The 23783-nt window shown below is 42.0% G+C and overlaps 1 protein-coding gene across 1 annotated transcript in view; it reads left to right on the forward strand.

Moving 5' to 3' along the window:
• CDH23 (cadherin related 23) overlaps positions 1-23783 on the forward strand; it is a 460126-nt gene that overhangs the window by 168753 nt on the left and 267590 nt on the right. Inside the window, exons 7-8 of the mRNA XM_074232774.1 lie at positions 9570-9682; positions 13872-14060. Coding sequence (XP_074088875.1) covers positions 9570-9682; positions 13872-14060 — 302 coding nt within the window. The remainder of the gene's footprint in view (positions 1-9569; positions 9683-13871; positions 14061-23783) is intronic.

Here is a 23783-nt window from a genome sequence, read left to right on the forward strand (position 1 = left end):
AGGCCCACCATTTCTGGGCAACTAAGGTTAATAGCTTGTATATAGAGAGAACTTGAAGACTCTCACAAAACATTGTCGAGATGAGTTCATTTGTTCCTCACTTACTACCCAATGAGGCAGGCAGTGAAATTATTCCCATCTTATAGATGAGGAAACTAAAACTCAGAAAAAGTTATCACTTGACCAGAAATGAACCTGAGTACCAGAGCCAGGATTTGAACTAGGAGGGTTTTTTTTTCTCTTTAGAAACAAACACTTTGTACTCTTCTGACTACAATCCTTTAGAACTGGTTTTCTGTTTGTTTTGGAGGAACTTGGGGGGGGGTGGTAAAAACTCGTTTCCATCCACACCCAAAAGACTTGAGGGAGAAAGGTCAATGAAATTCTCGGCCTACATCTTCAGCCCAAACTGAAAGAGCAGCTGTAACCCAAACCTCCATGCGCCATATGTTTCTCATGGAGTTATTGACTCCGACACAGCCTGTGAACAGCCCCAGTAGCTGGTCCTTTTGTCAGTGGGCAGCTAAATAACAATCTTTAATTTATAAGGCATCTTGCATTGAGCCCATATCTCAAGCAGGCTTCCAGATTTAATTATACATTGACGGAATTATATGGCAAGCTAAATTATAGGTCCGTGCTGGATAGTGTTGGGTCTGCAATTGAGCTAGGTAAAAATGCCTGGAAGGATGGGGAGGTGGGGGATTTTAGGTGGGGTGTTTTTTGACTGTTCAAAAATAACTATTTAATGGGATTGAGTTTGGCAGAGAAAAGGAGGATCCAGGGCCTTTTGAAAATCTTTTCAGATCCCTAGATATTGGTCCCAAGAGCTGCAAGGTTTAAAATAGCCATGGAGAGTCACAGGATATCAGAGTTCGAAGGGACCCCCAAGACCATTTAGCACATCTCCAACCTGAACTGGAATTCCCCCCTCCAACAGCCTTCAAGATGAAAAAACACCACTATTTTCCTAGGTAGCCCATTCCACTTTCAGAGATTTATTATTGTGCTATGGACACTCCCTAGGTCAAAATGAAATTGCTCATTTTGTTGGCTTCCAATCAGAATTCTGCCCTCTGGAGCTAATCAATAAGCATTTTATCACACATCTACTATGTATCAGTCATGGTGGTAGGTGCTAGGGTCATATGAACAAAAAATCCAAACATTTCTACTTTCAAAGAACTTAGATTGTATTGAGGGACAATGACATATTCATATATAAATACAAAAATGTTACAAAATAAACTTCAAGGATGCACTAATATTTGGAGAAGGGGTAAGAGAAGGTAATCAGAGAAAACCTCATGTAGGAGACAGAGCATGATCAGGACTTTATATGAGGTAAGGACATAGTTTGGTGGACATAGTTGAGGACACAGTGTCCTTGAAGCATTCAAGTCTTAAGAGACTTCAAAGAGGACAACCAGGGATTCAGAGGCAGACTCCTGACCTGAAAGAACCCCAAGTGACTGGCCCAGGGAAAATTCTATGTTCTGATGCATGGAAAATAGCAGCTAAAGGAGAATTTATCTTAGTGGACTCTTTTCACTTGGATGTTGATGCAATAATAAAACCCCAGTGATATGCTGGGGTCTTGAGATAAACATAGCGAAAGCTCCAGGCCCACCCATAGTCCTAGATACAACTTCTATGAGGCTCAAGATGAGTTGATGGTCTTCAGACCAAGGGAGTTTGGGGAAGCTAGAGAACTCCAACTGGATGGAAATAACAGAGATCATTTTATATCATCTTATCCATCCCCTTGTCTCCAGCCTAACTGAGTATTGGGAATAAGCCCTGGAGGGAATTTGTAATTAGGCCCTCAAAAATTAATTAAGGACCAATTACACTATAAGCTACCTGCCTTAGGCATTCCCTTCTCTCTGCCTCATTTTCCCCTTCTGTAAAATGAAGGTGCTGAATAACATACTCTTTAAGACTTTTTCATTCTCAGAATCTTTCTGGGTGTAGTAGTAGACACTTGTAATCCCTCTTCCTGGGGAGGCTAAGCTGGTAAGATGTTCCTACTAAGTGAGATATGAATATGGTGGGCCCTTGGGAACAAGGGGGGCAACAAGCTGCTTAAGGAGGGGTGAGTCAGTCCAGGCCAGAAAGTAGGGCAGGTCAAAGTTCCCATGCCAGTAATAGTGGGATTAGATTTGTTCAGGTAAGATAAGGAAACATCATCTTTAGACCTATGACTTTGCTCTTTTAAAATCATTATTTCTTACAGCTTCAAGCACAGAATTGGGTTCACAGTAAATTCTATTTGCCTACTGAATGCTAATTCCAAAACTTTTCAGAGAAGAAAAGAAAGAGGGAAATCAGAATCTGTAATAGATTGACCTTCTTTGAGGAGTGCTCCTCCAGCCCAGATGTTGCCCAAGCTGTTCATGGGACAATGCTCCAAGGGCCTGAGGAGTGCCCAGATCTCCCTCCAGAGTCAAAGCCAGACCAAGACTGAGGAGCCCATGAGGTTGGCTCTTCTCCAAAGCCAAGGGGAGGGGGGAGGCAAAGAAGGGAAAGGAATTACTGCTAGCTCAATAGAGCAGACAAACCAATTGAAAGCCATCAGCCCATGTTGCCACATGCACTGTCAACCACTCACTAAACTGCTTTTAAACCAAGCCAGACCTCTTCACTGGGTCAACAGGTTGACAGGGAGATAACAAGAGAACAAGGAATGGAGAAGAGATTTTCATCAAGATGGGAGGGGGGAGGAAGGGGGGAGAGGAGGGGGTTGAGGGAGACCAGTGACAGGCCAAGTACATCCCTGAAAGAGGAAGGGAACCCCAAAAAGATTTCCCTGCCATTTTCCCCAGCCCTCCCCCAGTCTTCTAGCCTGTCTCCAAAGGAAGAGGTATCTATCCCTTTTGTTTTCCATATGTTCTCTAGAACTCTGATAACTCCTAAGACAATTTGGCCCCTTATGTTCTCAGACACAAACCTAGAAAAAGTCAACTCTTGTCATTTTTCTGATAAAAAAAAAAACAAATAAATTGATTGAGGGCCAGAGGCATATGCCAGCTAAGGAATGGTAAAAACAGGATTCCAACCCAAGTCTTCAGGCCAAACCCTGAATTCTACTTAGTAGAATCTACTGTATGTACTACTATATACTGTTTCTGCCTTCCCTAGTATATTTTCTCTCTTATAATTGGTTCCTTCTCTCATCACCCATCTTCAAATAAACCAATTCAGTTCAATAAACATTAAGTGACTATTATGTAACTAAGTCCTGGAAACAACCAACAAACAAATAAACCTCAACCTTGCTTGATCTTGGGCCTCCTTTAGTTCTCTCTGATCAACCACCATGCACCCACTGCCTTCACTTCCTTATCTTCCCATTATGAAGATCATCATCACCATCGTTACTGATATCCTTTTTGAGGTTTACACCATCCCATTCAAATCTCACAAAAACTCAGTGAAATAAATACCTTCCTAGCACCACATTATATAGGAAGAAACCTGGTCTCAAGGAAGTAAGGTGCTTTGTCCAGGGTCACACACAACTGGTAAATGTCAGAGGAATAATTCAATCCTTCCAAAGTCCAAGAAAAGTGTTCTTTCCACTGATTAAATCCCACTTTCCACCTGATAATCTGGCTTCTGTCCTCAGCACCCTACTAGGACTGCTCTCTCCATAACTCCTTGCCAATTTCCATCGCCTTTTCTCAGCCTCAATTTACCTTGTCTTCCTTTCAAGTACTTGAAATGATTGATGACCCCCTTCTTTCCCTTTCCCCTTCTCTAGGGAAAATAAATGGATAGAGCACCACAGATCTGGATTTAGAAAATCTTGAATTCCAATATGACCTCACACACTTACCAGCTGTATGACCCTGGGCAAATTACGAACTTGTCTGCCTCAGTCTCCTCAACTATAAAATGAAGTAATAATTATCCCTACTTTCTATAATTGTTGTGAAGAACCAGTGAGGTAACATTTTAAAAGCCAAGCACAGAATAGGTACATTTTATAAAGCATTCACAACATTGTTGGGTAGAAATTGCTTGTTTTACAGATAAGAAAACTGAGGTTCAGTGACTTAGTCAGGATCATAGAGTCAGTAATCAGCAGGGCTCAGAATTTGAATTCAGGTCTTCTCATTCCACAATCAAGGTTCTTTGCCTTGAACCCAAACTGTTTTCCATTCTGACTCCAGTCTAAAGGTAGATCTACCTTTCCCTCCAACTGTTCCTTCTCCTCAGAATATTCTATCTATGCGTAAAATGGGGGAAACAGGGCTCTGACCTTGCCCCCCCCCTTGCAGTCAGATGCTTCCACCTCATGAATTTCCCCTCTGTTTCCATGGCTATCAAATCAATGGCTTTTACTCCAGCCCCACTCATTTTCACCCAAACTCTGATTCCATGTCTCCAGCTGCCTACAAGACATTCATTTCCCCTTAGACTATCCACCATCACTACAAACTTCAATAATATTTAGAAATTTATCTAAACCCTTCCAGAACAGTTTCTATTTTCAGCCTGCACTCCCTCAAGCTGTAAAACTAAGCCTCATTGGTTTAATCTCCACTGTTTAAAGTAGGATTTTTTTTATTCATCCAACACTTATCGCTTTCAAGTTTCCAATGGAGAGACTTCTTTCTAGTATTCTAGTGAATTAGGTTATAGCCTCCCCATCCTACACACACACACACACACACACACACACACACACGCACACAAATGCACACGCACACGCACACACACTCACACACAGGCACCCACTTGTAGTAACTTCCTAGTTTTATAGACTTTACTCTTGCCTTCTGTCTTTTCTATCTTAAGGGGCCTAAATCTTCAGGTCTCTTGAAAGTAGAGGCTGCCCTGAAAAGAGAAAATCTCTCTTTCCCAAAATGAAGCATCTATACCCTCCTTGCATAGATGCTTAGAGTCATGATTTCCCAGGATCTTTAGAACCGAGGCTGAATTGTCAGAGGCTATACTCCACCCTTAATTCAGCAAGGTATCTTCCACCTATGAGCCACCCACCAGAGCATCGAGTATCCACAAGTGAAGCTTCCTTTCTGCTCTGGGGTGGAGGCTGAGCAGGTGAGAGACGACAGAAGTAGGGGGACTGCTGCCCCACTCCAATCCCTGCACCCATGGGATTTGGGTACAGAATGGCTTAGGCCAGGAGCTGGAAATATCAGTGGTATCAGTTTCCAAGTCAGAAATAAAAACCAGCTTGATGACTACAGGACCAGCTTCCCCTGGGATGAAACATCCAGACTTGAGGGGTGCGGGGGGTCAAACTATCAGCTCATCTGTTTCCAGTTAACTGCTTAACCCGGTAGATGAGGCTAGAATCCTATTCGACCTCGCTGACCAAGGTTCTGTAAGTGATTCCTAGATTATAGAACCAAAGAGGTAGACCTGTAAGAAAGCTTACAAGTTAGGGAATCCAACCTTTTCATTTTAAGCAGGAAGAAACCAAGGACCATGGAAGTGACTTACCCAAGGTCACATAACTATTAAGTGTCAAATCTGGTTGAAACCCAGGTGTCTGACCTTAATTCCAATTCTTCAACAAGAAGCTGTAATGAATCGAACCTCAGCCTTGGGGTCAAGAAAACCTGAGTTCAAATCTAGCCTCAGACACTTATAAGATGTGTGCCACTGAATAAGTCATTTAATTTCTGTCTGCCTCAGTTTCCTCAAGTATGAAATGAGGCTAATAATAGTATCCACCTCATAGGATTGTTGCAAGGATCAAATGTGCATTTTGTATATAGTCCTTTGAATGTTGTCTCCTTACTTTTTTGAGGAATGGAAACGTTTTTTGTCCTTTTTTTGTAACTCTAACACTTAGCATAGTGCCTGGCAAATAGTAGGTATTTAATAAATGCTTGTTTCCTTCCTACCATTTCCTCCTCCTTTCATTCCTATATTCCTTCCTCTCTTCCTTCCATCCTCTCTTCCTCCCTCCCTCTCTTCCTCTCTCTCATATCCTTTTTCCTCTCTCCCACCCCTCCTTCTTTCTCTCTTTCTTTCCTCTTTCCTTCCTTCCTCTTTTTTCCTTCCTCCCTCCCTCTCATACTTCTCTCCTTTGCAATGTTCAATAGCTCTAGCTGATACCCATGGGTTTGCCTAGATAGAACATAGAAGGCTCAGATCTAAAATGAACTATGAAGATCATCTATTTCCACCCATTAATTTTACAAATGAGGAAATTGAGACTTAGAAGAAGGAAGAAATATGTCCACAGTGAGTGTCAGTCGCAGGACTAGAACCCAGGTCTCCTATCTCATGTCTTTTCTGACCATATATGCAAATGTCTCTACTTTATCAGACCAGGTGTGAGCAAGGGGATAGTTTGATGGCAGCTCATTCCACTAATGGAAAAATAACTCAAATATGATGTCCCTATTATTATTGGAGTAGTAACATCATCTTCATATATTAAGGATGGCATTTTGTTTTTGTATTTTATTTATTTCTCTTTCTCTTCTTGTCTAATCATCAGAAAATTATACAGTACCTTTTTTCAGATACTCTAAGTACAAGGCAAATTATACTCAGGCCCATGCCCACTGTGTCAGACACATCATATGGATGAACAGGTCAAGGACATTCAAACATGATTAAACAAATGGCCAAATACATAAGCTAGACCGGGCAGAAAGCTCCCTCCAAGGATCCATATGTGGCTAGTGCTCATTTGCCCTAGGAATGTAAACTTTGAGGGAAGGGACTGTCTCATCTTTGTCTCTGTCTAAAATAGGTGATTGATAAATGCTAATTGGTTGACTGACTGATGGAAGTTTCATATTACAATCATGTCAGATGGAAAGTTAATTAAGAGACTAAGCCCCTCCCACTTCCAATTTGAAAAGAATCCAGTATATCTATCACTTCTGCTCTTGACAGTCTGAGAAGGCCTCATGGCGGAGGTGGGCCTTCAGAGTCTATTGGAGAGATGTAAGGGAAATGACTTGAAGGTCCCAGAACAACCCCATTCTCTTCATCTATCTTCTTGTCTTAAGGAATTGAAAATAGCTCAGTACACAATAAATAAATGAAGAGAGGACCTTCATTTCCATTAAGGAATTTCATCCTCAAATGAAAGGTGCCTTCCCTCAATGTATTTTACTTCAGTAAACATTTAAGTCCATATCACATTTCAGACATTGTGATCTCTTCCCAGGTTGAGAAGGAATCAAGGAAAAGTCATATTTCTTAGGGACCTGGGGAAAAGATGGCTGTATGTATCTTTTGGCTGGTAGGTGGCTATGTATCTATGAGGGCTCTTGTCAGATCAGCCTCTAAGGCATTAAGAATAAGACCTGGACCTGAGGTCATGTCAAAGAAAGGTCCCCTGGGTTGAACAAAAACTAGTTATTCTCCCCTTGCATGAGTGGGTGATTTCTTCCTTGTCTCCCACTTTCCATAGGGCATTGGGTCCACTTAGTTGCTTCCCAGAGCCATTGGGTTGTATTCATGTTACTTCATTATGGGTGATAGATTTTGTAGCTGACAGCCACAGAGCTAGTCCTGGCTGTGACTGGATGGTAGATGAACTCTTCAGAGACCTAAGTGTAAGAAATGACAGACCATGTGAAAGGGATGGGTGGGAGGGAGGTGAAGGAGTAGGTGCTGTGGAGAGTCTGGGGGTAGGAGTATGTGTGAGACCATGGGTGTTGGTGAAGACATCCAGCCTGTGGGAAGAGCTGTGTGTCTGTGTGTGGGTCTGTGGAGGAAAATATAACTGTGTGTGTCTTTGGGATGGTGGGTAAGTGTGTGTCTGTGAGAGTTCTTGTCAGATAAGACTCTAATAAGTTAAGAATAAGGACTGGGTCCAGGCCATATCCCCTCACTAGTTCTAAAATCACTGATTATAACATCCAATCTCCCCCTCCAAGGGGACCTGGAAGCAGGAAAAGGGGCCTTGTTTGTTCAGCTGGTTTCCTGTTGTACAATTTTATTAATAAACCTCAGCTCCACAGGCAGAGAGTTGCTCTTGGGCCAGCCCCCTAAGACTATTAATGACCAAAATTCAGATAATTAATTTGTATCTTCTGAAGACTAGAGATACCCAAAAGAGAGAGAAGATATGGCATGAGTTATTTTGAAAACTATTTGCTAAGGTCGTGACCATGCCTACAAGGAATCCAGGCCCCAGTTAGACAATTCAGCTGACTTTCCACTCGGCTTCTTTCATATATTCTCCTGTCTTAAAAACCCCCTCCTCAGCTGCAGAGTAACCAGAGGAAGCTACCAAACGTGGGCAGACTTTCTTTTCATTTCTTTCTCATTTATTCCCTCTTATCCCATTGCTCAGTACCCCATGCCAGGAGAAAAATTATCTAGCCCCTCTCCCCAACCTGAGCAAACCTTGAACACTATTGTTGATACCTTGGGAATAGAGGAAGCAGGTAGAAAGTAAGAGATCAAGGCTTACCACCTTGCAATTTCGTTCACTAGCTATCCCCAGATCTGAGACCTCCTTTCTCCACTGCCTCTTGGTTTCTTCCAAGATTCAACTCAAATTTCACCTTCTACAAGAAACCTGTAATTCTCTGAGATTCCTTCTCTGAGATCACTTTCCATTTCAAGTCTGTATGTTTTGTGTATGGTTTGGGGGTTTTTTCCCCTACCATGATGTCTCCCATTTGAATGTGAGCTCCTTGAAGGCAAGGTCTATGATTTTGCCTTTGTTTGTCTACCTAACACTCTTAGCACAATGTCTGGTATAGTAGGGGCTTAATAAATGTTTGTTGAATAACTGATGTATGAATAACTGATGAGCAAAGTAGTGTCAGCTACATTATGACTTAGATTGAAATCTAAATCCACCCTGTAATCATAGGAGGCTTCCAGACCAGAGCTCCTTGGAGCTGCCCCTGACTTTACCATCAATGGAGCATCATTCCAAGCATCCCTCCTAGTTCACTGGGGGAAGACAGAAGGCCTTCCTCTGATTCTGGCTTCTGTTAGAACCCTTAAACATAGGGCTCTATCTAAGGAGTATTCACTTGGAAAGGGGATCAGTGTATCTTGCCAGGCCAGGGAACTTGGAAGTATGGGTGCAACTGTCAAAGAAAAAAAATTTAGGCTTGATTCAAGAAAAAAAACTTCCATTTATTAAAAAGTGTTACTAAGTATGGTGAACTGACTTGGGAGGAAATGAGCTCCTCCCTCTTGGAGAAGGTCAAGCCCAAGCTGGTGGGAAATTATAAAGGAGATTCCTGGGGCAGGTACTGTTGAAGAGCATTTGTCCTTTGAGATCTCCTTGGGCTGAGCTAATGTGATTCTGTGGCTTGTGCAAGTAAGGGGCAGAATTGGAAAGTTGTGTGTATATAGTCTGCCAAATGAGACCTTAAAGGCTAGAAGGGACCAGTTGACCCAACTAAAGAGAACCTGAAAGTCGAGCAGAATTAGCTAAATTTGATATTAAAAGTGATAAGAAACCTCCACAGGTTGTAGAGCAGGAGAGTAACCTAACTACATTATTTTCCATAGGAAATAAGTTGTTCCCTGGTGAAATGATCAGCAGATAGCTCCCAGTCGCGAGTTCAATGCCTTTTTGTTAATAGCAATTGACTTTTTTCCAGGTAACACCAACAGCATCTTTGCCCTGGACTACATCAGTGGGGCTCTCACCCTGAATGGTGTTCTAGACCGGGAAAACCCTCTCTATAGTCATGGCTTCATCCTTACAGTAAAGGTAAGAAGAGCTATTTCTCAGGCCAGAGGGATACCATGGGAGTCTCCTTCCAAATTCAGAGTCAACCAATGGGGTGAAGGGAAAGGAAGCATGGCCTAGATTCCTCTTTAGCTTCTTGATCCTTCCTTTGGGAGCCTCCTTTCTTGTCTCCAGATAAAATAAAAGGAGAGGTAGCAGTGTATAGCAGAGAAAGGCCTGGGTTTTGAATCTGAAGACCTGTGTCCACATTCTGGCTAGCAGCGTGATCCTGGGCAAAACAGTTCATCTCTGGAAACCTCAGTTTCCCCATATATAAAATGGCAAGAGTAATACTTGAAATCATGTGACTGTTTTACAGAAAACACTTTGTAAGTCAATTGTTTGTTATAAGCTCTTACTAGTCAAGTCCCTAAATTTCTCTAAATCCCATGATCCTGTTACTGGCCCAGAGGGAATTCATATCTTCCGCTATACAGTGTGAGTGAAGGACTCATTGATAGATTGGAGATATATGGACAATTGAATTCATGAACTTTAAGATGGAGGCAGGATGGTTGGATCCCAATCCAATCTCCATCCCAGTTTTACTGTATAATTTTGGGCAAATCAGTGAGTCTTTTTTTTCAACTACCAGAATTGTGATTTCATTACTATAGGGAATTTCTGGAGCAGAACTCCATTTACCGAAGTTGTCTGTATCTGAGATGGTTCACTCAGTCATCTGAGACCCTCAGACATGAGAGGGGTGGCACAGGCCAGCATGTACCAGAGGTGGGAGGAGTCAGGGAGACCTGAGTTCTAATCCTGCCTAAGATATGAAACAGCTGTGTGACCTTGGGAAAGTCATTCCACTTGGCTCAGCCTGTTTAGACGTACATAAAATAAGAATAAGAATAAGAATAATGGCAACTACCTCATCAGGATGTTTTGAGGATCAAATGAGATAATATATGAGAAGAACAATTTAGCACACTCTCTATAGTCAGGTCAACAAATAGTCATTGTTACTGGGCGCCAGGTAATTATAATGATTATATTACTATATTCTGCCACACTACTCTGAAGGCAACTTACTTACTGCTTTTTTTTCAAAATTTAGTTTAGAAACCTATATCAGATAACTTGTTGTCTTGGGAAAAGGAGTGGGAAAGGTGGAGCGGGAGAGAGAAAAAAATTAGAAATCAAAAATCTTACAAAAACACATGTTGAAATGGGCATGCTTTATGTGGCAAATAAGTTTAATATGGAAAATCTATCTGAAATTAAATGAATTTCAGTATGTCCAGTTAGAGTTTTGCATTATATCAAGCATAAATTAGAAAAACCTTGGCAAATTGAAATGTGATTCACTTTTCTTCAAATAGTTTAATTTCCAGAAATGTCTAAAAAAAGACACATTAAATGTATGTCAGACACTTTAAACCTTGATACCACACAAGACAGAATATACTCTACAGATGGAGAAAAAAATCTAGTTTGTACATACTTTGCTCACCATTTACAGTTTTCTTCCATGAAATTCATGCATTGACTTTCTTTTCTTTTTTTTTTTTGCAAAGCAATGGGGTTAAGTGACTTGCCCAAGGCCACACAGCTAGGTAATTATTAAGTGTGAGGTTGGATTTGAACTCAGGTCCTCCTGACTCCAGGGCCAGTGCTCTATCCACTGTGCCACCTAGCTGCCCCATGTATTGACTTTCAAATCTTAACTTCTGAGCTCCAAATTATTTACTGACTTTTTTTTTAAAGGAGGACTAATAAACCAGTTCCAGTGTAGTAGAAAAAGTATTAGATATGAGCCCAGTAGACTCGAGATCAGATGTGGGCTGTGCCACCAGCCACCCTGTGTGTCCTCAAGCTCATAAACTCTCTTAGCCTCCAATTCATCACCTCTAAAATGAGAGGGACTGAACTGTATGATCCTGGTCTTCTTTGTCTATACATGTGTGAAACTGAAGTCATGGTCATTTTAGATATATTTTTTGAAAAACTTTGTGTCCTTAGGAAGAATGATTAAATCATAATAGCCAAAATCAGGATAATAACTAACATTTGCCTGTTGCTTTAAGATTTGCAAAATAAAAATTTGTATAAATATTATATAAATATTATTTGGGGAAAGAAGTCCTGGCGAGTGAGGAGAAAGCTATACTGGAGTGAACATAACCTTGGGATAAGTTTCATCTAGCAGAGGAGGATAAAGTGGCTAGAAAAGTCCTCTCTTTGACATTTAAAGTCCCTACATTCTGGCCCCAATCTCCTCATTCTTCCCTCCCTCCCATGGTCTTCCTCCACTGTCCCCCTTGCTGTTCCACACATAGGACCCTCTCCCTCCTCATCTGGACAACACACACACACACACACACACACACACACACACACACACGCACGCACGCACGCTTGATGGTACAGTGATTAGAGTACCAGCCCTGGAGTCAGGAGGATCTGAGCTCAAATTCGGTCTCAGATATTTACTAGCTATGTGACCTTGGGCAAATCACTTCATCCTGATTGCCTCGCATCCAGGACCATCTTCAGTTGTCCTGATTCCTATCTGACCATTGGACCCAGATGGCTCTGGAGGAGAAAGTGAGGCTGGCAGCTTAGCACACAGCCCTCCTCACTCAAATCTAGTTTACTTCCTTGACATGGCATCACCTCCCTGATGTTATGGTCTTCCTCAAGAACAAAGGACAAATGCCATCATCATCATTATATATGTATATAATGTAAATATGTAAATATATATAATAAATATGTATGTACATTATCTTAAATATATGTATATATATAATATATATATATATATATGGATAGAGTGTTGGGCAAGGAGTCAGGAAGACCTGAATTCAAAACTGGTCTTTGACACCTACTGGCTGTACAACCCTGGGCAAGTCATCTAATCTTTGCTTGCCTCAGTTTCCTCATCTGAAGAATGGGGCTAATAGCGGCACCTATCTTCCAAGATTATTGTGAGGATCAAATGAGATAAAATGGTAAAGTTCTTAGCCTAGTGCTAAGCTTATCCCATAGTGAGCACTATATAAATGTTAGCAATTATTATCATTTATAACCCATTGCAAGGGGAAGCAATTTGCGGGGTTGGACCGCAAAGCAATCTGAGCAAGGAGGCATGAGATGGCCAGAGGACTGGGGAGCAAAGTCTCTCAGACCCCTTACTGAGGAGAAGCTATAAAACCCAGTGTAGGGCAACCCAGTCCCCTCCCCCCTTGCCCAACAACCCATTCTTTGATCACAGCCTTCCTTTTAATTAAAATCAATATGGAGTTTGGTTTGTGACTGGGAAAGCCATTTAGGAGTATGGATCCAGCCCAGGCCACAGGGGTCCCAGAAGCTGGTGTGAGAGGGGCCATTGATTGAGGAAGGGGGAGGGAGCAGGCAAAGGCAGGAAGCTCTGGGCTCAGGGAGAGACTGTTCTAGCAGGTTGGAAAAGACAACCAGAGAAATTGCTACACTGAACCTCAGTCAAGGCCCTCTGCTAATAGCCAGAAGTCAATAAGGCTCCTCTCCTCTCCACTTCCCCTTCCTGCTCCCTCCTCTTCTGTCAGGGTGCCTTAACTATTTCCCTCAATGAAGAAAGAAGTGTATGGGCTATTGGAGGGGGACAGAGGTTGAAGAGAAGTGGGATTTAGGAAAACGATACTATCGCAAGAATCCTCTGTGCCTAACCCTTGCCCAGGTGTCAATCGACACAGGTTCCGGCCCTACACTGCACTATTATCCATAATTCTCTCCTCAGAGTCTGACTTCGCCTCCCACCTACTTCTTCCTGTCCTATATAGTCTCTAAGACTCTAAGACAGAATTCTTTCATTACTCCCCATTGCCAGCATGCCTTATTGGTGCTTAACATAGTCTCACAGCTATAGTAATTCATTGGATGGTAAATTGCCAACAAGTCTGTGCCTCAGTTTCCCCATCTGTTATTTTAGATAGGGCTCCTTTTGGGGGCAGCTCGGTGGCACAGTTGATAGAGCATCAGTCCTGGAGTCAGGAGGACCTGAGTTCAAATCCAACTTCAGACACTAAAAGAATTATCTGGCTGTATGATCTTGGGCAAGTCACCAAGAAAACAAAAAGATAGGGCCCCTTCCTTGTTTCAAATGGGTTCTTATACATGCCCTAACCCCTTCCTTCTCTCTTCCTTCCTACAACTACCCATAGCTAAATGTATTTTCTCTGGCATCCAGGGCACAGAACTCTATGATGACCGAACCCCATCAGATGCTTCCTGCATCACCACCTTCAACATCCTTGTCATTGACATCAACGACAATGCCCCCGAGTTCAACAGCTCCGAGTACAGTGTGGCCATCACTGAGCTGGCCCAAGTGGGCTTCGCCCTTCCCCTCTTCATCCAGGTGGTGGACAAGGATGAGGTGAGTCCCAAGAAACAGACACTACCCATCCCCAGGATGTTCACATTGTCCCTATTGCCTGGATCCTTTGATCATTGTTGGTCTGTGGGTGATCATGAGTGGGTTATTGATTATATCTGGAATTAAGGTGCCCCACAAATACAGGAAGGATGCTATTATGAAGATAAATATAATCACATGCAACTTTTAGAAGAAATATTATGCCTAAATAGGTTTTTATCATAGGTATGCCACCTTCTATATTGGAAAAATGCAAAGTAGTATTTGTTTCTAAAGTGCTTGGGAAATGGTGGGGAAATATTAAGTAGACTCTGCTTGAGGTTAGGACCCTTTGTCTTTGTTCCCAAGGGCCCTAGCCTAGTTTCCCAAGCCCCTGGGGTGGGGATGGAGAGGTGGGAGTAGAGACAAGCAGAGCTACCTTGGTTTGGTTGAGGCAGCTTAAGAAAAAGGCTGTTCCTAGCTTAGACTGTGCCCACTGTGCCCATTTCCCTTAGCTTAAGGTTGAGTCTTTGGTAGAATAGGAATTGCTAGGCTCTGCCCAGTGGGTATGACCTCTCATCCTGGCCTTGCTCCCTTCACTCCCTCCCAAGAGCCCGGGCCTCCCCTTCTGCCCACAGCTGGAATTCCTTTGCAGCCATTGTTAATGGGATTTCTATTTATTATCCCCGCTCTAGGACCATTCCACTGAGAGATTCCATTAGATTTTCCAGCCCTGAGGTGATGCTCTCCAATTACTCATCTTATGAGGTCCTGTGATTCTTGGCTGACTTTTTCCCCACTGCCCCTTCCTCCTCCTTCTTCCACCATCCTGCTCTCGACAATGTCTAATTATCAAGCCATCTGCCCCTCCCCTCACCCCCAGTCACCATAATTAACCTTTTCTTCCCACTATAGGGGCTTTATCCTCCATTCCAATCTGCATTTCCCCAAAGCAAACCTTGGTCCCACACAGGGAATCACAGCATCTCCAGAAGAGAACTCCCTCCTGTCCCATCTCAAAATTCCCAAGTTCATTCTCCTACCTACAGATGGGACAAAATTATTTCACAGGATTGACGATAGCCAGCCATGAAGGCACATAACCATAATGCGGAGTCTGGCAGATCTGTTGACATTTCTGAATCACAGACAGCTGAGTCATATTCAGTGAAGCATTAATATGGTGAGCCCCTGAGAATGGGAGACCCCAGGGATGCTTAACCAGCTCAAGTTAGAAAAAGAATCCATTAAAGTTTCCATGATGATGAGATCCATGAGCAGCTGCTAATCTTTTGGCAGATAGGGAACAATATAGGGAAATCCAGTTTTTGTTTTAAAAAACCATGGCTGACAGTCTGTGTACTTTGTTGTAGCAAAATGTTCTAACTTAGGAATCAGAAAACATGGATTTGATTTTTCACTCTAGGTGGTCCTGAGGCAGTAGAGTAACCTTTATAGACTTTTGTTCCCTTCATTGTAAATAAGCTGGGTTACCTCAAAGGTCCCTCCCAGCTCTCTTGATCTGCTTCTAAAATATCTACAAAAAAAAGGAATCGCCATGACTTTCTCAGTGATCCATCATTATAATCAAATTAATTCATTTATTGATCTATGTAAGGTACTGTGTTAGACTCTTGGGGCAGGATAGAAGAACAGCTCTTGCCCACAAAAAAAAAAAAAATTATCGGTGAGGAGAAGGGATCCACACTTGTAAAGCAAAGGTGATGTCAGGTCATATATATGTGATCAGTGGGCACTATGGGGGCCACTTCAACCTGGACTTAGTAGGAAAATTTCCATTGAGGTAATGGGTATCCCAGGGAGGGAACTTGGGATGGGCAAAGGTACAAAGGCAGGAAATTTCAGTTCAATCCAATTAACATCTATTGTGTGGAAGGTCCTATGCTAGATGCTAGGATTATTAAGATGAAAAATGACCCAGTCCTTTCCTTTAAGGAGTTTACAGGAAACTATACAAGTCAGATTTAGAGGACAGTAAGCAAAAAAAAAAAAAAGAGTATGGTTGGAGCATTAGAGTTTTATTGGGAAGGGGAAAGACAAAATTTGGGCCCCAGGTTGGAGAAAATATTTGATTTTGAAGTGCTCAGGATAAGGTATTTAATCAAGAAGCAATTGAAAGGCCCAAGGCAAATCCAACACAGGGTCTCCTATCCAAAAACAGGTGAAGCAAGAAGCCAGTTTCCTAAAACTAAGCTGAATTAAGAACATCAATGAAATCATCTTGAGGTCAAAGTTAAGGATTTCCCCCAGATGCTAGTGTCTTCAGCATCAGCCTTGCACTTGATGTCATCTCGTGTTCCCTTGGCTGAGGAAGTACAATGTCTCTTCCCCTCTGAACTCTAGAAGAAGCCGGTGTGTTGGACCCTGGTAGGGGCCACTGCCCTGTTCCAATCTGAGGCCATAGAGTATATAAAGTGGTTTGTTTTTTGTTTGAGCTATTTTAATAACTGTATTTCAATATAAATGGTTTCCTTTGTAGTTCTCTCTATTTTATTTTATGCATGTAAAAAATAGGCTTCACAAGACTGTTCAAGGGGTCCATGATGCAGAAAAGGTTAAGCACCCATATAGTATAATGACTTCCATCCATGCAAACGTTACTGTGGCCCCTCTCATGCCTAAGATGGCATCTGTAGGGGTTGAGGGGTCTTCTGTGGCATGAAATGCTTCTTGAGCCCTCTTATAGGAACTAGGGATTACAGTGGATAGAGCACTGGTCCTTGAGTCTGGAGGACCTGAATTCAGATACTTGACACTAGCTGTGAGACCTTGAGCAAGTCTTTTAACCCTGATTGTCTCTCATTCAAGGCTATCTCCAGTCATCCTGATTTATTTCTGGCCACTGAAACCAGGTGACTCTGGAGGAGAAAGTGAGGTTGGTGACTTAGGTCAGCACCCCCTCACTCAAATCCAATTCACATGAATGTTATGGCATCACCTCCTTGATGTCCTGGTCTTCCTTCAAGAATGAAGGACAGGGAGGCTAGGTGGCATAGTGGATAAAGCACCGGCCTTGGAGTCAGGAGTACCTGGGTTCAAATCCGGTCTCAGACACTTAATAATTACCTAGCTGTGTGGCCTTGGGCAAGCCACTTAACCCCGTTTGCCTTGCAAAAACCTTAAAAAAAGAAAAAGAATGAAGGACAAACAACCACCACAAAAAAAAAAAAAAACAGCAAAGATGAAACAACAGAGTTTGTTTCCTGGAAATTCCTCCTGGTTTTTCAAGGAAGACCAATCAGAGTGTCTAAAAAGAAACTAGCCCAACAGCCAAAAGAAATAAAATGCCACCCTTCTTAGAGGAAAAAAAGGTTTGGCTTAAAATGACACCGGATAGAGGTGTGTGCTTTGGCGATGAGACAGAGGGAACCATGGAATGAGAAGATGGGTATTATTGGGAATAATGGACATGGCCAAGGCAGAGGAGGCAAACCAATGAGAATGACTTTGGAATTTTCAAACTGTTTTCTGAACAGTGTAGTTATGTGAAACTATTTTGCATGAAAGAAAAGAAAGTCATCTTTTTAGCCATATTACTCTTGATAGCTGTGAACGCCATTGACTCCAAATTGGCCAGAGTCCAGAAAGGTCAAGGTTGTAGACTGTTAGCATCACTCAGAGAATTTCATTCCACTGAATTCAATTCCACAAACATTTACTAGGTGAGAACCCTGTTACCAGACATAAATAGGTCCTATGGGTCACAAATGAGTCTGAGAGAGGACTGCAGAGGCTCAATGCAAACTTGTCCTCACTACCAAAAATACAAAGCAAAACAAAACAAAATAAAAAAAAAAACCCTCAAAAACTGTATGATGGATTAATTACTAGATTTTGATGCAAAATACCACTGCTGGGACTATAGAGGCTACATAGAAAAAAGAAAACAGAGACTCTTGGAAGAAAGTAGCACTTTAGCCCATAAGCCAAGGAAGTTTTGTGACCCACAACTATACTATGAAAATTACTCATTCAATTTATTTTTCTATTTTTATTTTTTAGGATTTTGCAAGACAGTGGTGTTAAGTGGCTTGCCCAAGGCCACACAGCTAGGTAATTATTAAGTGTCTGAGGTCAGATTTGAACTCAGGTACTCCTGACTCCAGGGCTGGTGCTCTATCTACTGCACCACCTAGCCGCCCCGACTCATTCAATTTAATGAAGCTAAATGAACAGTAAGGTGTCTTCTAGCTCTAGAAGCCCAGATCAAACATTCACTAGTTCTCAGGTCCTAGAGTCACAGAAATCAGAGCTGGATAGAACCTCAGAGGTTATTTCCCCCAGAACAAGGATCTAAGACTTCTGACCCAATGGAGTCTGTTGCCTCCCCAGGCTGCCTTCCATAGTTCTTCTGTATATAATAATCTACATGTATATATGTGTGTATATATATATATATATATATACATATATATATATAATTTTCTCCTTTGATCTTCATCCACTGAGGTAGTGCTAGCATTCATTATCTGCATCTTACAGGAGAGGAAACTGAGGATGATAAAAGTTACATGATTTATCCAGGGTCATACAGCTAGTAGGTCACTGAGGCCAAATTTGAACTTGACTTTCCCTGACTCCAGGTTTTGCATTCTATCCACTGTTTCCCTTGAACTCTAAGGAATGTCAGAAGCCATCCGATCCAGTGCTTTCATTATACAGACAAACTATGATGAAGGGAATGATCCAAGGTCGCATGTGTAATAAGCATCAGAGATGAGAGTTGAAACCAGGTCCTGAGTCCAGAGTTGGCACTCTTCCCACTATTCCCCAATGCTTCCTGGCTTTCTTTCCCAAGTTCAACCTCCCAGAACAATGGTTGAAGCTCCATAAGTAACTTTCCTCCCCATCTTCATTTCTATTGATACTAAAGCATCAACATCAGAGATAGGGAAAATAGAGAGGGAGCCCAGCCACAGCCCTTTCAAACTGTAAGTCATGACACAAGAAGCCCAAGATAAATGTGCCTAGAACTCACTGCCATGAGTTGCTTTGGTCTTTCTCTTGGTAGAAAGCATAAAGGTAGTGATGAGTTGGGTTCTTTTCCCTACCACCATCCTTAATGCTCTCTCGATGTCGGTGTTAGGTTGGGTGGTGTACTACCCCTTTCACCCTGTCTCTGGGATCTTCATTTTCTTGGATATGTTTTGTTTTGCTTCTTGGGCTTTTTCTGGATTTACTCCTCTGCCCCTCCCACCCCCTTTCTTCCCCCCTGGTAACAGAACTATTCACAAAAACATTCTTCCACAGCTGAACCAAAAACAGTAAATGTTATTCTGCCTGGATGAGGTAAGGGTTATTGCTCCTCATATTATTGTTTGCTTTAATTGTTCTGGAACCAACTGATAGCCAAGCACAAAAGTGAAGAGAGGCAGAGGTGCCTATGCACCTTGTTCAACTTATAGTCAGGAGCACCAGGCTTCAGATTTTGTCTTAGACACTTAATGACCATGTAGCCCTGGGCAACTTGCTTAGTCTAGGTGAGCCTCAATTTCCCTCTTTGTAAAATGTGTATAATAATAGCCCCTGACTCATAGGGATGTTGTGAGGACTGATGAGATAATATGGGCAAAGCATTTTGCAAATCTTTATTAAGCAGAGTGTAATATTCTCTTATGGGTCTTGTAGAGGAACAAGGGTAAGCTTCAGGCAGGACTAGAGCAGAAGGGTCAGATCAGGTGTGGGGAAAGAGAGATGAGATCTCTGTCCTAAATATTGAGAATATGTTCCCATTAGCAATCATTTTATACTTTCTACTATCTATTCTGTTCTATTAGTTGACATAATTGAAATGACTATTAAACCCCTTGAATCAGGGAGCCAAAGAAATATCTTAGATTTACTTAGGAAGTTTCTTTTCAAGAATTCAGAGCACCTGAGTGTGGGTGTGGGTCTGTGGGGTGGATGTATATTACGTGCACATACACATATATCTGGTTGTGTTATTGAGTCCTTCATGACCCTATTTGGGGTTTCTGCAAAGATACTGGAGTAATTTACCATTTCCTTTTCCAGTTCATGTTGCAGATGAGGAAACTGAGGCAAGTATAGTTAAATGACTTGCCTTGAGTCACTCATCTAGTATCTGAGGCCAGATGAGTCTTCCTGACTCCAGGTCCAACTCAGCTCTATTGAGCCTCCTTTCACTGATACAGATAAGCAATATACCTATAGTTTACAGTCTTAGTTCTTTGGGACACCAAGAAGTTATTATATGGCTTTGAGGCCACTAAATGAGGAAGTGCGGTTTTAGTGAAGGGTCATGCTGAATCTTAAGTCGTAAAGACCTGATTTCAAACTCTACTACAGACCCTTACTTGTGTCCAGCAAATCACCTCATCTTTGTGGACTTCAGTTTCCTTATCTGTCAAATGAAGGTGTTGGAAGGAATGACCTCCAAGTTCCCTTCCAGCTCTAAATCTGTTCTCCTGTGATCTAGAAAACCCCATGTTAGGGGCAGCTAGGGGGCACAGTGGATAAAGCACCAGCCCTGGAGTCAGGAGGACCTGGGTTCAAATCCAGTCTCAGACATTTAATAATGACCTAGCTGTGTGGCCTTGGGCAAGCCACTTAACCCCATTTGCCTTGAAAAAAATGCAAAAAAAAGGAAAAGAAAAGAAAACCCCATGTGGCAGTAGCAGGATGCCACCCAAGTTACACAAAAGGCTAAGGGTCCCTGATTTAGGGATAGCTAGTCAGGAAGAGGCTAGGGCTCTAGTCCTAGAGTCGAGAGGAACAGAGTTCAAATCCAGTCTCAAACATTTGATAATTCCAAGCTGGGTAACCCTGGGCAAGTTACTTAAGCCTGATCCCATAAGGGACCCTCTGCATATTTCTCCTTCTTCAAAAAGCTCCAAGGTATAATGCAGCATATCATTTATAAAAACTACTTAGAGAAGCCATTCCCCAATTGACAAATGGTCAAAGGATATGCAAAGGCAATTTACAGATGAGGAGATCAAAGCAATCCATAGCCATATGAAAAAATGTTCTAAATCATTAATTATTAGAGAAATGCAAATTAAAGCTCTCTGAGGTACCCCCTCACACCTCTCAGACTGGCCAATATGACCAGAAAGGATAACGATCATTGTTGGAAGGGTTGTGGGAAATCTGGGACACTATTAGATTGTTGGCGGAGCTGTGAACTCATCCAACCTTTCTGGAGAGAAATTTGGAACTATGCCCAAAGGGCAACAAAAATGTGCATTCCCTTTGACCCAGCAATACCACTACTGGGTCTATACCCTGAAGAGATGATGAAAAAGGGTAAAAACATTACTTGTACAAAAATATTCATAGCAGCCCTGTTTGTGGTGGCAAAGAATTGGAAATCAAGTAAATGTCCTTCAATTGGGGAATGGCTTAGCAAACTGTGGTATATGTATGTCATGGAACACTATTGTTCTATTAGAAACCAGGAGGGATGGGAATTCAGGGAAGCCTGGAGGGATTTGCATGAACTGATGCTGATTGAGATGAGCAGAACCAGAAAAAAACTGTGCACCCTAACAACAACATGGGAGTGATGTTCAACCTTGAAGGACTTGCTCATTCCATCAGTGCAACAATTGGGAACAATTTTGGGCTGTCTGCAAAGGAGAGTGCCAGCTGTATCCAGATAAGCTGTGGAGTTTGAACAAAGTGCAAGGACTATTCCCTTTAATTTAGAAAAAAAGAGATATCCTATTGTCTGATCTTGTTACCTCTTAGACTTCTCTTCTCTTCTTTAAGGATATGATTTCTGTCTCATCACACCCAATTTGGATCAAGGTACAGCATGGAAACAAAGTAAAGACTGACAGGGTGCTTTCCGTTGGGGGGTGGGGGGAGGGAAGCAAGATTGGGGGGAAAAACTCAAATAATATCTTTAATAAAAATAAATTTTAAAAAACTACTTAGAGATCAGAAGATAAAGAAGACTTAATCAGGCAAGCAGAGTGGTGAGCAGAGAGAAAATAGACTCAAGAACAAAAAGAAACATAGGGGTGAAACATAAGGGGACTAAAAATGGAAGTGACCTTAGAGGTCATTTTGCCAAGGTCCCACTTTTGCAGCTGAGGAAAGTGAGGCTCTGGAAGGGTGGTCAAGTTGACAGAGATCACACAGTTCAGTAAGAGGACTCAGGATAGGAGACCTTTGAAAATATTCACGATCTTCTGATTATTGGATAAGAGTCAGTCCTATCCAGGAACAGGTGGTTAATCCTATCTATGTCCATGTTGTCTCCTTTGATAGACTATAATCTCCCTGAAGGCAAGAACTGTTTTAGTTTTCTATTTGTATCTAGAACCCAACACAGTCCCTGGATATTTATTGACTGATTCATTGATGAGATCCTTTGTTTTCCAACTCAAGTTGGACTCTGTCATGGAATCCAGTGAAAATAGATGATTATCCTGAAGGTATCAGTCCACAGACAGGGCCTCTCCATGTCTCCAATGTGATGGAAAAGAAAAAGACAAAGGAGACAAAGGCTGGGGGAGGGGGGAGCTTCTCTTCTCCCAAACCAGAGGTTAACAGGGACACATCTGGCAGAAGCTAATTCACTACTATGGTGCTTCATGCTGAAGATGACACAATTCATTTGTTTGAAGAACATAAGAAAAAAAATAACACACAAACCAGTGACAAAGAGAATTAGCCAGCTCACCAGGGAGAGAATGCTCCAAAATAAATAAAGAACCAGGGATGGGGAAAATCCAAACCTAGGACCAGAGTGGTGTTTATTACCCTTCTTCACTTTCCATTCCATACATGCTTCTACCCTATCAGATCCCACTGTATGCAACCATATATTAATTAAATTTATTTATTTTCTACCATTAGCTGATATGTCTGTGCCCATATCTCCTCATTCCTAGATTTACTTCTCACATACCTTGTACATCAAAGCTGCAGATTCCTCCCTAGCTGCACTCCCAGGGGGATTCAGGCCTTCCTATAGATCACCCCCCCCTCAACCACATCATATCCAGTCCTAGCTCCTAGCAAGATGAACACCACCACCATCAGTCCCCTGATTGGAGCTCTGACCATAAAACTTTGGGTAATAACTAATATTACAATAATTGAAAAGCATAGTTGCTTCTCACCACCACCTTTTGTTAGAGAAGAATGGAAGATGAGACCCAGAGAAAGTCAGCAAATTTACCCCAGAGACATAACAGGCTATCGATGATTGTACCAGAATTAGAATTCCTTTTCCTGTACCCAGAGGGGTACAGGAAAGACTTGTGGCCAGTTGCTAATTCTGTGAAATGTAGAGTATCCAGCCCAGACTTCCTTTTTTCCCCATCAATTCTCCCATCCCCTCACTCAAAGAATATCAGCTCATTTGCTCAAGAAACCCAACTAGAAAAAAGAATCCTCCTACAAGAAGGGAAAATTCTACAGTAAATTCCAAGACACCAAACATATAGATGCTTGTTTTTATCATTATTTAGTATTTTGAGTTATCTGAGCTATTCCTATCCCTCCATTAGTGAAGGTGATCAAAAGCAGTCTGACGGAGAGAGGACCTTGAAATAGCAAACCAATCCAGTCTCCTTGCCAAGAAAACCCCAAATGGGGTCACGAAGATTCAAACATGACTGAAAAAATGACTGAACAGCAAAACACAGAAGGAGACAGTGAGACCCAATGGAAAGTGCACCTCCTAAAGTCAGAGAACCTAGGTTAAATTCCCCTCTGTTACCTACCACCTCTGAGACCTTGGACCAG

This window comes from Macrotis lagotis, chromosome 4 (genome assembly GCF_037893015.1).
Source record: "Macrotis lagotis isolate mMagLag1 chromosome 4, bilby.v1.9.chrom.fasta, whole genome shotgun sequence".
Lineage (NCBI taxonomy): Eukaryota > Metazoa > Chordata > Mammalia > Peramelemorphia > Peramelidae > Macrotis > Macrotis lagotis.